This window comes from Strigops habroptila, chromosome 1, assembly GCF_004027225.2.
Source record: "Strigops habroptila isolate Jane chromosome 1, bStrHab1.2.pri, whole genome shotgun sequence".
Taxonomy (NCBI): domain Eukaryota; kingdom Metazoa; phylum Chordata; class Aves; order Psittaciformes; family Psittacidae; genus Strigops; species Strigops habroptila.
The window spans coordinates 25,040,074-25,057,994 of NC_044277.2; the positions used below are offsets into that span (position 1 = coordinate 25,040,074).

At 40.1% G+C, this 17,921-nt stretch overlaps 1 protein-coding gene across 8 annotated transcripts in view; it reads left to right on the forward strand.

Moving 5' to 3' along the window:
• The window catches only part of RUNX1T1 (RUNX1 partner transcriptional co-repressor 1), a 119,576-nt gene that overhangs the window by 97,706 nt on the left and 3,949 nt on the right, over positions 1 to 17,921 (forward strand). For all 8 annotated transcript variants that reach the window (XM_030475727.1, XM_030475706.1, XM_030475750.1 and 5 more), the window contains 3 exons: positions 1,769 to 1,837; positions 7,096 to 7,286; positions 17,750 to 17,921. The exon at positions 17,750 to 17,921 is cut by the window's right edge and continues 3,949 nt beyond it. In XM_030475727.1, coding sequence (XP_030331587.1) covers positions 1,769 to 1,837; positions 7,096 to 7,286; positions 17,750 to 17,921 — 432 coding nt within the window. The remainder of the gene's footprint in view (positions 1 to 1,768; positions 1,838 to 7,095; positions 7,287 to 17,749) is intronic.

Here is a 17,921-nt window from a genome sequence, read left to right on the forward strand (position 1 = left end):
GGCTCCTCTCTCCACGGGACCACAGGTCCTGCCAGAACCCTGCTCCAGCGTGGGCTTCTCACAGGATGACAGCCTCCTTCGGGCATCCCCCTGCTCTGGCATCACGTCCTCCACAGGTTGTAGGGGAATCTCCGCTCCAGCACCTAGAGCACCTCCTCCGCTATTTCTTCACTGACCTTGGCGTCTGCAGGGCTGTTTCTCCCACATATTCTCACTCCTCTTGTTGGCTGTTGTTGCTCCTGTGCTGTGACTTTTTCCCATTCTTAACTGTGTTTGTCCCAGAGGCGCTACCACCATCACTGATGGGCTCAGCATTGGCCAGCAGCGGGTCCATCTTGGAGCTGGCTGCATTGGCTCTGTTTGACATGGGGGAAGCTTCTGGCAGCTTCTCACAAAAGCCACCCCTGTAGCCCCTCTGCTACCACAACCTTGCCATGAAGAAACAATACAGTAGCCTATTGTACATAAATACTATTGCATGCATATGTATGCTGGTGTAAACAACAATCTGTAAAACCTAATGATTCAAACTTTTTCTTAAAAGTACTACTTTTTGACCAAGTTAGTGAATGATAACTGTAGGATATAAAAATGAATATATTTAGTGAAACTTATTATTCAAAGAGTAACGTGTACTTTTGTTATGTTTCAAACAGACATCAAACAGGATGTTTAATTTCTAGCAGCATCTCTAAGAAGATTTAAACCTTATCTCTAATGTAATAATCAAGTATTTTAATGATTGAATTCTGTCACACAGGCAGCAGAAATCATGGCAATGAACTTACCTTTATGTGTTTTTTTGCTTGGTTGTTTTTGGGGGTTTTTTGGTTTTTCTTTTATTTCTCCTCAGTGACTTTGAAAAAATAGTTAATCAGGTTTTAAATTGTATTTGAAAGGAGCAGCTTTTCATCTGCTGAGAATCTGTATGCTAAATTTCAGGCCAGTGTGAACTTTCTTTCTGTATTGTCTGATCTTGTGTCTTTGAAGTCTGTGTGGAAGGGATCTTGCTGATTTCAGAGCTCTTAGGCTCAGGCCCAGAGGTTAAACCCTTTTAAAAAAGAGGAGGGGGAAACAGCTGTCAAAATGTGATTGAAATATACGGGTGAATTACGAGCTTCAGCTCCAGTGAGGTTGTTTGGCAGCATATGTATTTAGGGGCTTAACCTAAAGTTAAAGGTTCTGTTTTTCAAACTCGTGCAGCTACAGTTGCCAACATGGGCTCAGATGGAGGCAAGCTTAGGTCTGAACATAGAGAAACACCCCTTTCTTTTTCTATGGACAGCTTATTTGATCACTGGAACGACATCTTGGCTTTTATCTCTGCCCGTCAGTAGCCATTCTGTTTTCACAGAGCAGAAGCACCAAACCCAGACTGTTGCCCTCTTTCTTCTTCCTTTTCATAAATATAATGACAAAGAATGAAGTACATCACTCTCTCAGTTGGTCTCGCAAAGCCAGCCTTAAAAGCATGAAAACTGTCATATAGAGTTGACTTGAAATGCTGTAAAATAAAAATAAAGCAAACTAGCCTCAACTTGGCTTAAGATGAGGCACTTGAGTCCTCAACATTGATCTGTCAACGTGACATTCATGAGCTACAGCCACAGCATCCGTTTGTTTTGAGTAGAAATAAATTAATGTGATTTTTTTTTTTTGTCTGAGCAATAAAGAAAGGGAAAAGGTATTTCTCTAAGCCTTGTTCTCAATGAGCAAGCATTGCTTACTGTGTTCTTTCTTTTTCCCTCCACGCCCCCTCCTCCTGCAGAATCGCATCGGGAATTCCTTCACAGGCCTGCGTCTGGATACGTGCCAGAGGAGATCTGGAAGAAAGCTGGTAAGAACTGTTTAAAAACACCAGCTTAGTCTTCTGGCAGCTGTGTGCAGTTGTTAATGCACTGATGTGAGGAATGGAAGGAGGGGGGGAAGAAAAGGGCATACTAGTAACAAGAAGAAATTGCATTTAATAATCTTAAACTGGAACTGATCAGGACATGAAATAATCTTTATAATAGAAGCATCTGCTGCTATAGTTAGGGGGGTGTTGGTACTTCCATTAAGGACCCGTATTTTCAGGGGTTATAATGGTTTCAGGCTGAAACTTCATCTGCTAAAGTTTCAGTCTGTTAGTAATTTAAAAGAAAATTTTGTGTGGGATTTTTTTTTTTTTTTTTTAAACATCAAGTTCTTACCTAGTTGAAGGTAAGAATTCCCAAAGGAGGGGAAAAAACCTGTTAAAGAAAAACCTTCAGCTGTACAATGTAACCGTTCTTCATTTAAAAAAGATTTTGTGCCTGTGAGCCCCCAGTGAAGTCTGTGCTCATAAACCTTTAAAGTCATCAATGCAAGTATGCAAGATCGCATCTCTGCAGCTGCTCTGGGTGGTTGCACGGGCATTGGCAGTGGCTTCCCTGAGCTTGGAAAGCACCATGGGCAGATGTTGTGGTTGTGCAGAGTTTTCTTCAACACTAAAACTCTGCCTGAGCACAAGAGTTTCCTGGCGAGGATCCCATTGCAGTGCTGGAGTTAAGCCTTTGCTCTTTTCACATTGATATCAGAGCTTCCTTGTTTTCAGAGGGGCCAGGAGTTAGTTCTTGAACTCCAGTGAGGTAGTTGAGCTTATGTATATACTCTTATACACACACATACCCCCTCTGAACACCTGTATAATCATGAAGTCTACAGTAGCTATCTAAGCAGGAGTTAATGATTAAAAGGCAAATATGCAGGAGTTCTAATGCTTTCTCATCAAACCTCCTGTAACTGCTCGCAGCTTTTTGTTGTGTTTTAAACTAGATACAGAACATACATGTAAAAATGTTCTGCTGGCATGTCGTTGCATCAGACAAGAAGTTGTGGTTTCATATGATGTGGGTTTGTCATGTAAAGTCTATATCTGTCCACATGTTAATATTTTTGGAACTATTGCATGTTCTATGAAAAATAACAAAACAATCAACATATTTTTCTTCTGTCCAAGGGAAGTGTAGCCTTCTTAATGCCCAAAAGTATTTTCATAGTTTGTTTTCCATATTCATACAGCAAAGGAAAAACACCACAGACCCAGGAAATCTCAGTAAGAGGAGTATTATTCAGTTGAATTTCAGGAACTTTATTCCTCTTGCAAAATGTAGGGTTTGATGTCATTTGGCATTTTGGGTCATTTATGACTCCTAGATGCAGTACAAATAGAGAAAAAAAAGGTCTCTTCATAAGCTAGCAACACAAATTACTTGAAGCTTTTGGCTGGAGTTATAAAATTGGATGTGCATTCACGTTGCATATATCCACAAACAGTAGTGTACAGGACCCGTGACATGTCATCTTGTGAACATACATCATCAGTTCCTTTGAAACAAAGTTTTTTCCTTTCGTCCCATTTCTAATCTCTATTTTCATGCTGATGTAGGCTTAAATCAGATCCTTGTATTAACTGAGCATGCCTCTGAATTGGAGACTAAACAAAGTCTGACTCTCTACAGCATGCATATCTGTATCTGTTACTAAGAGTAGTAAAACATCAGAAAGCACACTGCATTTTGTAAATCGTGGGTCTTCATTTTCAAGGATGTGCACTGAAGGTGGAGGTCTCCACAATTTCATAATCAGTTCAAGGCAGTAAACGTGCAATTCAGCTCTGTAAGAATAGGTCTCTAGTGTCATTTGACATGCTTTGTAGTCTCCTGGCTGGACTGCAACTGCTGGTCAAGAAGTCTGCAAATCTCTCATAAGGCATTTCTGCTGGCTCAATGTGGATCTTAGTATCTAAAAAGTCCATAAAGACAGAGGTGTAGACAGCTAAATCAAGTGTAAAAGTCTGATTGGGATGCTGAATCCATTGAACTGAAATAATTTGGCATAAAAACGGTTAGTAAACATCATCAAAAGCATGCGAAAGGGTATTCACTTTAAACTTTTGGAGACTGATAAACTCCAGTGCAATTCCAGAAATACAGCAAGTTAAAGTCGTGCTTTTGTATTGTTGGAGCAAGCACATAGTACACCTTGTGAATTAAAGCCATGTGAGCCTAATTCAGCTTCATACATGAGTAGAAAAGAGCCATCAGTTCCCTGCTTAACCTCATTGAATTATGGATATGTAGATTAAGAGTACAAGCCAAATGTCCAGTACCCCTCAGTAGACGAGAGGTGGGTTAAGAGGATCAGTCAGATCACAGGTTGAAAGACTTGCTCTCTGGAAATACCTATTTCTCTTTATTAAATATTGAGTGGGTCCCAGCACCCTGTGGGCTGCTGCCTTAGCTTCTGTCTGTGTCATGAGGAAACTCGGGAAATGCAGAGAAAGGAAGAGTGCTGATATCATTCTTGGTCTTCATAGCTCCTTCACTGTCACCCATAAGTTTTCCTATATAGATATTAGAGGTTTTATTGTTATCTAAAACTATGAAGCCTGCATTCTATGTCTATGAAATGTCTGTAGGTAGTGGAAACATTTATTTTGAGAAGATGTGCAGAAAATCAGTAATTTTATCTAGTTCATTGGGTGTTCATGAGTTCATACTATATGGGAATAATGGTGGTGTATTGTGACCAAAACTCCTGACATATTTTAACTATTTTTTTCACACTTAGTATAGCACAACACAAATTGTTGTCAAAGTTAATTGAAATACTGAAGTCCAATCCATAGTTTATGCCAATTAAAAAGTATCAGTCAGGCATATGGCCTAGTAAGCACTTTTAGCATCTTCACACTCTCAGAAGCTTTGCAAAAAATCTTATGCAATACAGAAGTTAGAATATATGGTTCAATTTCTACATTTAGACTAAAAAGAAGTAGAATATGTAGGATGAAAAGCTATAAAACTATAAATCTCTGAAAAATATTGAAGTATTGTGCTTCTGTTTAATGTAATAGTTTAAACTAGCATTTTTAACCACTGCAAACACCTCAATATAAAACTAAATTTATATGATGTAATGAAAGTGCATCATGCCATACAAAGATAATTTCTATTTGTAGTAAATATCACCAAGAATATAGGTTTTGTCAAAGAAATCCACTATGTTAGTAAATGCAGTTCATAGACACAAAATGTCTGTATTTAAGTTGTCTCATTTTTATGAAAATGGTAATAAAATTGCATCTGTATGTCTGCTTGTGTATATTTCTTTTCTCACGATCAGTGAATGTTTGCAGTTGGTAATAAATATTCAAGCACCTTGCAAATGTCCTACCAATTCCCTTTGCTGATCTGTGTGTGCCTGTGGGACTGGAATAGGAATGCATAATTTAAATATAAATTGCCTGATTTGCATATACAATTAGTCTAGCTGCAGCTTTGATCGTAAGCAAAAATTATTGTCCTGTATTGCCACTTAGATAGAATTTTAATTCACCTTGAATATTCAAAATAAATTAAGCCTTAGCTGTATGGTGGAAGGGTATGATTTTTCCCTCTCCTGAGGGTTTCTCCTAAACAACATTTATGGTAGGGCATATTTTCAGTCTCGTAAAAATAAAAGCATAAGTTTTATCCCTAAGTGCCCCCCCCCCCCCCCAAAAAAAAAAAAAATCACAAAAAACCACAAAACCCCCCAAAAAAACTTCGGTTGAAACATCTCTCACAGACATGCACACACATAACACACAGAGAGAGTAATAGAATGCTTTTTTCATTGCAATTAATTCAGTTTTAGTCAGTACATGGCTTAAAGTTAAGTCTTTATAGTCATTTGCTTAATAACTGAAAATGGAGACTTCATGTAATCCTTGTTTTTTGAAAATAACAAATGCAGAGCTAGAGATGTGACTGAAGAGAGTTATTGCCTTAGTATCTGTACCTAAGAGTTAGGTCTATGTGCATGCACACAAATACATGGGCTAAATACATGGACTAAAACTCAAACCTGTAACACAGTTGTAATACTTAGATTTTAATCTACAGTAAAACATTTTTATTAGAAATCTATGTTTTTAATTAAACAGAACATTTGATTAAGGTGGTTTTTAAGTGGATGAAACAATTAAGTGCAAACACTTGAATGAAACATGTCATAATTAGTTTTAATAGAGTGTTAATTGGTACTAGGTTTGCCAAGTTAATAATTACTGCTTATTAAATTTTCAATTAATCATTGTCATTTTGCTTTGAATAAAGATGAAAATTAGATAAACTAATTCAGGGGGAGGATGGTTTCCTTGTTAATTAGAGCAGTTAATTAAAAAAAAAAAAGAAATTACTTGTTTTACTTGTCAATTAAGTGTTCATTAGTAAAATCTTTGCACTCTTCCTCCATCAAAACCTAAATAACTAATTTGTGACAATCCATGTTTTCCTGAATAAAAATATGACGCTAGTATATACACCAAAGAAACAGCTCGTACTGCCTTAGTTATTTTACAAGAAGCATGAAGGTTTGAATTTAATGAAGCGGCATGCCCCTGCTCAGCGTTAATTGTGCACTGAAGCCTTGCTGGCTGGGGTGTGCTCAAGAGCTCAGTGGAGCCAGGAAGTCGAGTCTTCACAGTGTAAGCATGGGTTTGAAGGAGAGATCAAGAGGTCAAATGAATGTTCATAAACAAATTTTAATTTTGGCTCATAAAATTGTATGTCCAGGAAAAGGACTTAGACAAGTGATTTTGATTTTTTAAATAACTTTGGAGGTTTTTTTAACTTCATGTGTTTATTCATTAACATATGGGAAAAAAAATAATTGTTAATGACTATAAATTCTGTCGTAATTTCCAGAGCTTAAAAATACATTTTTGAAAAAGTCTGTAATATTATGTCTTATATAATAATTCTTGCCAAACATATAAATCTGGTGTGCTGCAAAACCAATTTTCCAAGTAAAATGTTCAAAAATATTACAAAAATAACATGCCAGAGATCTGAAGTGTCTCTAATTAAAGTACTGACTGTGAATCAAAATAACAAGAATCATCACAAGGTGTTAGAGACTTTGGTGATCAGGAAGAAGCACCTGGGTGGTCTTGAAGAGTCTTGAGGAACCAAGTTCCTCTCTGTCTACTAAAAATTAAGACTCAATATAATGCATTTCACGCATCAGTCATATGCAGCCCTGTGCCAAAACTCCTGTGCTGATGAGGATTTCTTCCCTCCTTTGCAGAGGAAGCTGTCAATGAAGTAAAGCGTCAGGCGATGGCCGAGTTGCAGAAGGCAGTGTCAGAGGCAGAGCGGAAAGCTCACGACATGATCACTTCCGAGAGAGCCAAGATGGAGCGCACGGTTGCTGAAGCCAAGCGCCAGGCTGCAGAGGATGCACTAGCTGTTATCAATCAGCAGGAGGATTCAAGCGAGGTAAGGTCTTAGCTGGGCAGGCATCACCTGTCCAAGCTAGCTTTAATCTGGCACAGGCTGTTCATGCACCTTGGGAGTTCAGTGCCTACTATTAACTGTTTGCACAGTTGTTTTGGACACATACCTCGGGCGCATGCTGAGTTCCAAATTTTCTTGGCTGTGTTGTAATCTGAGCCCAAAATAGCTAGTGAACTTGAGCTGTGTTGTTTTAACCACTCTTGAGGGTTACATATAATGCACTTATTTCTGTTCTAATTTAACTTTTCAGTGGCTTTATTTTAAACCTCTTCAAACTGCTTCAAATCTATATTGAATAGACGACAAGATTGCTTCATGGAAAATATTTCATACTGAAATCTAATTTAAACAAAGAAATGATTCATGTAAGAGATTGTAGAGCAAGGTGGATAAAAGTTTGTCTGGCAAGGTGTTGGATGTAGAAGCGATTAGCAAATGATGGTTCCTGTAGGACAGAATGTGAATGCAGATTTGCAAGTGTTTCTTTGTTTTGAATGTGTTGCTTTGACTGCAGGGAATATTTGAGATTTGGGGAGTGGACAGACAGCTTCTGGAAGTAGGAAAAGTAAGCCGAAAGAGCAACAAAGAGTAAACCAAGAATAAGTATGTTAAGCCTTGATTTACTTTCAGACCTGAGAGTGCGAGCCTTGAATTGATGCAGTATGGGACATCCAGCAGCATGGCTGGCTGGGCGTGAAAGAGCAGCGTGGGTTTGACCAGTGCTACAGAAGTCTAGATAGCAATTAAATTTGACATCCAAATTTAATATTCTAAGTTAAAACTGCCCTTAAAACCAGACATGACAAAGAAAATAACATCAGTTAAAAGTGATTTGTGTATAATCTTCATCTCTCAAGGCCATTGAAATGAAAGAAATGAAGTATTTATTGTTCTTGTACTAAGATCTTGGATGTAGTAAACCCCCTTTTTAATAAAATTTTAAATGGCAGGGATTTTGAAAAAAGAGTAGGCAGCAGTACCTGTTGGGTGGGTCATACATTTGTGTATGTTTGTTTCAAAGCACTCCTCATGGGCTGGATGGGCAGCGTTGCAGAAGAGTCATTGAAGTCGAAAGATGCAGATGAGCTAGCTGCAGCATGCTGAGAAAACTGGCAAAAATCACAAGCAGATAAGTTAGTGGCATGCTGCAGTATGCATCCATAATTTGAGGGAGCACAAGATTTTAATTCATACCAGGCTTCTCTGGAGATGAAAGACCATTGTGGGATCACTGAATGCCCAGAGTTTCTCCTTAATGTGTAGCAGATGAAAAACAAGGAGACAAAAGGAATTGATTTCCAGCATCTGAAAGTTTCTCAGGAAGAAAGGGACTAGGGGAAGTGTATGTACCCTTTAAGTACTAAGTGTCCCATTGTAGATTAAATGAGACACAAAATGCCAATAAATTGAATTTATATCTGAGATACTCAGGAACATTTTCCCTGCACTATGTTCATAAAAATGGCATTTTTCTGACTTAGCATCATTAAAGAGCTGTCATTTTTTGTGTGTGTATCTACAAGACTCCTATTGTTAAAACCAAAATTCCAAAGGTAAATGCCTTTTGAGGAAACAGCAAATGAAATCTGTTTAGTGAGCTGATATAGTGTAGGCAGGGATAGAGGAAGTACTTATGTGCCAATACATACAGCCCATTCTTCCTCAAGCAAATGTGCATCCAGAGGAATGTTTGAAGAGTTTGTGTGCTGTAATTAACTCCTGAGCAGTCATATAGCTCTGGAAGAAGCTGTATAACAACAGACATCTTTACTTCTGACATCTTCTTCTCCAGCAGAATTGCTTATGAGGTTGTTCGCTTATTGGAAACAAGACTTTAAAAAAAGACAAATAATTCTTTTAATTGCATTCTAATGACATATGGCTCATAGGGTTATGGATCTTCTCAGGGCTGTACATCCTCAGGGAGGTTACAAGCCTCCTGGACCCAGAAATGAAGTCTAGTGTCCTGATCCTGCAGCCTTCACACCTGTGGTCATGAGTGGCACATCAGTGTGGCTGTTTTGAGATGAAAAATGAAAGTTCTAGTAAACCTGCAGACAGAACTCAAGTTTGTTCAGTTTGTGTTTACAGATGCTTGATTAACTCTGAAGAGAGATTACAGTGATTCTTATGTGAGAGTTAGAGGTATCTATCTATTAAGTTTTTATAATTAGTTCCTCTTCAGCTTCTAATGATGACAAACTTCAAGCACTTGGGGCAGTGCTTCGGTTAACCTGTTTTAGCTCAGGCTTTTTTTGATAACTCCTGTAAGGATGGACTAGAGTTTTCCTTCATCTTTGAGGACAGGAGATGAATTTGCCAGTGTTTGAAAAGTGTTTCTTTGGAGATGACATCTTGTGTTTATCAGGGTTGAGGAATAAAACTTCACATTTGCTTTGGTGTTCATTATATCGCGATCTCTCTGTGAACACCCCTCCTCATTTGTCTAGGTTGTAAGTCTCCATAAACTTCTCTCTGTTTACAACTTTCAGCAAAACGCTTCCAGCAGCGCAGATGCCTGTGTACTAAAGGCACTGGAGTAATATTTCCAGGACTAGATTATTTCAAGTGCCAAATAAGAGAATGCTGAAGAGCAGCTTCTGCTGTCTTACAGATCTAGAGGAAGGCTGAGCATCACTCCTCATTTCTTATCCTTGGTGCTAAGGATATCTTGGACTATCTTGCAAGAGATACTATCTTGCACTAAGGCCTGCAAGAGAGCTCTGTATAGGCTGCTGTATAATCTCCATGCAGTTCCTGACAGAGAATGTTTCTCCCACAGGTGTCATTTGCTTTTTGGCTGTTGAAACTATGAATGGAGATGGGAATTTGGCACCAGATTTCTCATGTATCATATATGAGACATTTTACTCTGCTCTTGTGAGACCCCGCTTGGAGTACTGTGTGCAGTTCTAATGTCCTCAACATAAGAAGGACATGGAGCTGTTGGAGCAAGTCCAGAGAATGGCCATGAGGATGATAAGGGGGCTGGAGCACCTCCCATATGAAGACAGGCTGAGAGAGTTGGGGCTGTTCAGCCTGGAGAAGAGAAGGCTGCGTGGAGACCTCATAGCAGCCTTCCAGTATCTGAAGGGGGCCTACAAGGATGCTAGAGAGGAATTCTTCATCAGGGACTGTAGCAATAGGACAAGGGGTAATGGGTTTAAGCTTAAACACGGGAAGTTCAGGTTAGATACAAGGAAGAAGTTCTTTACTGTGAGTAAAGGGTTGAGGTTTGTGAGGCACTGGCACAGGTTGCCCAAAGACGTGGTAAATGCTCCATCCGTGGCAGTGTTCAAGGCCAGGTTGGACAGAGCCCTGGGCAACATGGTCTAGTGTGAGGTGTCTGTGGCAGGGGGCTTAGAACTAGATGATCTTAAGGTCCTTTCCAACCCCAACCATTCTATGATTCTATGATTTTCATCTGATATGGCCACTCCCTGTCTATTGGCAAGGTTTCTCCCTTACAGCTCTTCATTTATTAGTCAGTGAAATGCGATCTGGACCTAGCTGAGGCTTCTTGAAGCTGCTCTAGTGTGAGAACTTTGTGCAGTGATTTTTACTGCAGTCTTCTCCAGAGCTCAAAGTTGTAACTACTTCTAAGACTCAAGATTTTTGTAATTATTGTAATTTTAAGATAATATGTAGTCTCCTCATCCAAGAGCTTTCAGCATTCTCACAGAGAGAAGTTGATTGTTTTTTCGATTTGTTGTTGTTATTGTTGTGGGTTTTGTGTTGTGTGGGGGTTTTTTTCTGGTTTCGTTTGGGGTTTTGAGTGTTTTCTTTTGCTTTGTTTTTAACCCCAAAAAGTAGCATGCCTGCATGCAAGATTTCCTGCAAGAAAACAGTGAAATTGAGCGTGTTGAACTGACCAGAGCAAAATAAAGGTTGCTGAGAACAGTGAGAGGACCAATAAGGGAGGTGTGATATTTGGAAGCATCTTGACTTTTAAGAAATGGTCTGCAATGTTTTCAGAATTACCACATTCCACAGCATAGTTTTAATTTCTGACTCTGACCTGATCCCCTGTTGAACTGTTGTTCTTTGCTTATGTTTGAATTGTTCAATACATAGAATCATAGAATTGTTCAATACGTAGAATAATAAAATGGTTAGAGTTGGAAAGGACCTTAAGATCATCCAGTTCCAACCCTCCTGCCATGGGCAGGGACACCTTCCACTAGACCATGTTGCTCAAGGCCCTTTCTAACCTGGCCTGAAGGATTTAACTCACAATGCCACTGCTTCATTGTCTGTACATGTACTTTCTAAAGATTTTCATAGTTTCTTGGCCCTTGCAACTGACCAGGACATGTTCTTTATTTTCTGTTACCCTGATGAGAGAATAGTTGAAGACCAGCAAGAGAGCACACTGCTGTTGGAAAGCAAAAGACTAGAGAAGGCCTACCTGTGTCAGCATGGTGTTCCTGAACCACAAATTATTTCTTCACCAGTTCTTTACAGTTGCTTGACAAAAGATGACCCATTCGTCAGTAGTTGACTTGGCTGAGTACAGAAACATGTGTGAGCAACCTACTCTTTAATGACTGCCATGCTTGCTTTGGCTGCAATGTACTGTTATGCAAACCATTTTTAGTAGTAAGAGTGAACAGCTTAGCAAAAGGACTGGCTGCCCAGAGTGTAGCAGGGGGAAAAATTATCAAAACACCTGTCTTTCTGCTCTGGTATAAAATGCCACTGAAAAACTGACACTTGGTGTTCTTCCTCACTTTTGAGTAGGGGGGGGGCGGAGGACAGGGAAGGAACACAAGTGTTTCAGTTCTCTCTACTTAAAGCAGATGCTGACATCTGCTCAGATAAAACAAGTATGTAACTGGTCCAACACTGCTTTTAGGAGATGTGTAATGTTAGGGCTTGTTTATATTGCAGCAGTTCATGTTGTATGTGAATATCACACTTAGTTGACATTGAAGACAGCTGGGTTCAATCTCTGCTGACCAATCCTTTGAGACCAGCACTGTGCCAGCAAACCTGACTAAGCATCAGATGCTGTGATTCAGGCAAGCCTATTTTTCAGGCTGGTATTAAATTTAATACCTGTGTCAGCTAATGTTTAATTTTTTTTGGCTGGGCATCTCTTAGAAAGCAGCACATCATCCCCTGCAGTGGTGGGTGGTACAGAGGCGCCAGAGCCATGTGTTCTGTGCAGGATCAGTCCAGATGTGATGCGAACATTGGCACTGCCCCAGACTGCTAAGCTAAGCCTGGCTAGCCAGCTTGCACGTCTATTCCGTATGCTTCTCTGCACTTCTGTTTTCAGGATTTAGCTTCTCTCACGCTGACTTGTGTGAACATAGATGTACTTCACACAATAAACAGTGGCTTGGGCAAGCTTGGAGTATTCAGTGATAGGTGTAACTTTACTAGAAGCATTTAAACGTCAGAATATCTTTGTATGGAGAGCTGCAGTGTGACGCAGTGTGGGAATTTCCAAAGTACCAATGTGTTTCCCTTTCTGACAGGTCTTGGTTAGAATTTTCATAAACAACTTTGCTGTTTTTTTACACTGTTGTTCAATGGCTCATACAGTCCTCATTTATGCCACTGTGGTTTTAGTGATTTCTACATGTTCCTTCTCTTGTGGTTACCAGTGATAGAGCTTTGAATGCCATGGGCATCATGGAACTGGGAAAAATCTGGGTTCTTCATACCCAGCCATGTTTCTTTTCATGGTAAACTGGGGAAATCTAGAATTTGTCAAAGACGACAGCTGAGGGTTTGGTGGTGTATTTGCAGCATTTAAGCATTTCAGAGCTCATCATCTTTTTGACATGTCACAGTCCATTTGTTGGTTTGTTTTGTGGGTTTCTTTTTTAAGCAAGCTCTTCGCTGAGTCTCAACTGGAGGTGTCAGAGGAAAGCAATACTCAGTTGTGGTTGAATATTTCAAAGATGAAAGCAACAGGTTGGGCACAATTATTGACAAGTATGTGTCCTGGTACTGGAGACCGCAGAAATGGAGGGCATTTGTTTTGAAGAATTTCCATGATGGCAAACAGAAGTTTCTTGAGTTCTGTTGTTTGAAGATGGAAGCTCAACTTCATGAGAATTAAGAGTCTGACCTAAGATAAGGCTATGACCTAAGACTGATGTTCCTTGTCAGTTGAAAGAGGAGGATGAAATATGATCTGTGGCATAAATTCGGAGTCAGATTCCCATCTGGTGTAATTTAGTCCAATTTCATTGAATTAATCCATTTTCAAGGTAGTGAAGTTAAATTGAATTATGTAGTCTGAGAATCTGGCCTTTCGTATAACCTCACTGTTTCACAGGAAAAGCAATGCAGAGTTAAACTGTAATCCAGTCCACCTTGTAGTTTTAGCTACGTCTGAAACTCTATAAAGCATGAGCTGGAAGTGCAGTATAGTAGGTCACTACCTAAAGACACAAGAGAAGATATACCAGAAGAGGCTTTGTGAGGTCTGCTACTCCCTTTCTCAATGGGTGATCAACTCTAGCTGTGTCATTGCTGTAAAAGATACCTGCTTTTCCTGTGCTTTAGTGATGGAGATTCTCTAGTGCCTCTAGGCAATTTGTGCTTGTCCTTTAAAAGATTCCTCATAAAGTCTCTTTCCAGTTTTTCTTGCAGATGTTTGATCTCCTTACTTCTTCTATGCATCTGTGTAGACACGGTCATTGCCTTTTCACTTCAGTAGCCTCCAAGATGTTTGGGTGCTACCATCCCCTCTCAGGCTACCATCTCTCCTGAGTTTAACAATCTGGATTCATTCAGTCTCATCTCATAGCTTGTGTTTGTCTGGCTTCTGATTATTACAGCTGCCTTTCTCTGAGTTTTTTCCCAGACTTATTTGTCTTACTTGATTTGCTGTATTTGAAGTGCATCATCCCAACCTGGACAGTACTCTAGGCTGAATCTTGCCAGTGCTAGGAAATGGAGTCTTAAATCAGGTATAAAACAGTCTATAGTCTTGCTCATATGCCCTTGTATGATGATTGCCACCTTGTCACCAACATGACATTGTGGGCCCCTGTTATCTGAGATGCTATCTACACAGTTCAGCCAGGGTGCTCCATTTTGCTGGTACTTGCTAGAGCTTCCCAGGAGGGAAGATATCTTGAGCATGCTCAATCCCATAGTGAGCTCAAGCTCTGCCCATGATATTTGTTCAACTGGAAATATGTGAGCAGAAGCATGTGAAGCACAGCCCGGGCTACTAGCTGGCATCTTGAGCCTCACTATTCTTCAGTAGAATTTGGGCTCTGGAGCTATCAGCCAGCCGTGTGAACAGAAAGCATCTGTTGCCAAAGGTGGTGGTACCTGAGCCTGATCTTTGCTGCTGTTTTTCACTACTCTCACATGGGAAAGAGCAATGAATGGCCTCAGTGGTGATGGCTGAGTAGGACAGGAAGTTCTGCACATCAAATCCAGCTACTGTCGCTGTGCAAGCTTCCCATGGCATGTGTGCTTGTTTACGCTAATTTGTACTTTAATAATTGTTAAATACAATAAGTTGTTGCATAAATGTGAGCAGTAAAATTTGTTTTGAAATTCTTGTATTTTATGTGCTTTTATTCTCACAATTACACTAAAGCTGTAATGACCTGTTAAATTAGAAATACATCCAACAGACAAAATCACATACCAGGCAATGTAGGACACATTAAGTAATCATGTAAGGAGCCAGCTTAGAGCTTTGTCACTTCATTAAAATCTTGCACTTATGTATCTCTTTTCATGTTCTGTACAGGCTGATAGTTAACTGATGACTATTTTAATAAGAATGTTAAACCAATATTGCTAAAATCGAATTACTGTTTTCTGACATCAATACAGATCTTGTGGTAAGATACTGAAATATCATATGATGGCTCTGGTCACGTCTGAAGACAGTTCTATCTGTGCAGATAGGCCTTCCCCAAAAGAGAAGAAGAGAAGAAAAATGAAGATACCATAGAAGTTGGCCTATATTTAGACAGATATTTGAATAGATCAGTTTGACATCCTCAAAATAATTCCAGCACAATTAAATCACATACTTTAATGCTGCAGTCAGATCTGCACACGGGAGAGATTCCTGCACCTGGGCAGGTGCTGGCTGATTTCAGCATTATTATTCCATGTGGGGAAAAGTGTCTTTTCAGAACAATCTGCATGGAGAGGTTTTGCACATGTGTATTTGTTTTCAGATGAAGGGATAAAGGGCCAGACTCTGGGCTGGCAATTTAGTTGGAAATGAATAGCTAGGAGGTCATCAGGAGTGGCAGTAGGTGGAAATTCTGTGCAAGCACGGTTGGAGCAGAATTACACCATATTTACCAATCACAGTGCAAGTATCAAGCTGGCAAAATGAAACTTCACAAGTACAATGCAAATGTTGAGAAATATTAGTCTAGCAAAAGAAGGAGAACGCAGGTATATCACAATTTGCTCTCTTTCTGGCCAGTAGGATGAGGCATTGTATCTCTGAAATGCTAACGCAAACTTGCCAGGTCATTTTAGTGTATGCATAAATATGCCTGTGCAGGTACGTGTCCATGTACAGTGTTCTAAATTGCTTCTAGTTATTTTTCGTTGTGGAGATAAAAGGTCTTTTAATGAAAAGGTGTTCAAGAATAGCACACCTACCCATTTCCAAAGGTGGTTTTACCTCTCCAGCACTGGACAGAGTTTGAGCAAAATGAACCTGAAACAATGAATACTGAATCAAAACCAGGTGATGCCAGTCAAGGAGTCTGAATTCCCAGCATTTTACTACCAGAAACATCTGTTTCTGTGTGTTGGTAATTTCACTTTTTTTTTTTTTGAAGTGTTCTTAAAGATGGGAACAATTTTATGAATTTTAAAAAAAAAAAAAAAAAGTCCATAACGCATGTATCTATAATTACCTGGTTTAGTCTGTGTGTTTAATCAGTATGGATTGAGAATGCCATGTATGTTTGATTTCAGTCTTAAAGAGCAATTGAGCACTGGACAGTTACTCTTTCCCCATCTGCCAGTACAAGTCTATGGAAAAAAAACCACCAAGCAAGCAACCAACCAGATAAAAAATAAACCAAAACCCCCAAAAATCCAGCAAAAAGGGGGAGGATGGAACTAACATACAGATATTCAGTGTGCGCTTGCAGCCCAGAAAGCCAGCCGTATCCTGGGCTGCATCAAAAGAAGCGTGACCAGCAGGTCAAAGGAGGTGATCCTGCCCCTCTACTCTGCTCTTGTGAGACCTCACTTGGAGTACTGCGTACAGTTCTGGTGTCCTCAACATAAAAAGGACATAGAGCTGTTGGAGCGAGTCCAGAGGAGGGCCATGAGGATGATAAGAGGGATGGAGCACCTCCCGTATGAAGACAGGCTGAGAGAGTTGGGGCTATTCAGCCTGGAGAAGAGAAGGCTGCGTGGTGACCTCATAGCAGCCTTCCAGTATCTGAAGGGGGTCTATAAGGATGCTGGGGAAGGACTCTTCCTTAGGGACTGTAGTGGTAGGACAAGGGGTAATGGCTTCAAACTTCAACAGGGGAAGTTTAGATTGGATATAAGGAGGAAGTTCTTTACAGTGAGGGTGGTGAAGCACTGGCATGGGTTGCCCAAGGAGGTTGTGGATCCTCCATCCTTGGCGGTGTTCAAGGCCAGGTTGGACAGAGCCTTGGACCACATGGTTTAGTGCAAGGTGTCCCTGCCTGTGGCAGAGGGGTTGGAACTAGATGATCTTAAGATCCTTTCCAACCCTAACTATTCTATGATTCTATGATTTTATGACTCCAATTAAACGTCTGTTTCCTCAAAATATTGGTTTGAATTTAGTTCTTTGTTTGATTCTGAAATTGGGATTTTTTTTTATGTAGTTGAGGAATATCACTTAAAGATTGGCCGTGTTCCAGCATCCAGCTGGCATAGCTGTAGAGTGTGTGAAAGTGAATAGCACACATATTCTGCAGTGGCTTCCCCATCCTGCCAAAGATTTAGGCTCCAGCTTAACTATTCCCTGCCAGAAGTGCCACTGAGTCAAATGGTATTACTCAGATGATTAAAATCAAAGTTTTCTTGGGTAACAAGTCTTATCTGTGTGTTAGGTCTTTTTCTCCATTTTTTGTCTTGCACATTTGGAGAAGCACTTTTTACAATGTGCATGTTTTAATAAATCTGTCAGAGGAGCTAGCTGAAGTTTGACTGAAACTTTCTATTAGTCAGCATGCTTCTGGTGATTGAATGTGAGAGCGTACTTGGAGTTTGCATCACTGGTACTAGCAAATAGCTGCTTTTGTTCTTGCCCAGTTTCTGAGGGCCGAAGTCCCCCAGGTGGCTGGAGCTGCTGAGGAACAGGTTCAGCCACCCAAGGTAGCACCTATAAGGACTCAACCATCCTTAGGCAGAGGGTTGACTAGCAGTTCCCTGTCAGCTGTTTTTAATATGAAATTTAGGACACTAGCTAATTTCTCCTATCTCTCCCCCTCCTCTTTTGCTTCTAGAGTTGCTGGAACTGTGGCCGGAAAGCTAGTGAAACCTGCAGTGGTTGCAACACAGCACGATACTGTGGCTCATTTTGCCAGCATAAGGACTGGGAGAAGCACCATCACATCTGTGGACAGACCCTCCAAGCCCAACAGCAAGGAGAGACACCAGCAGTGAGCTCCTCTGTGA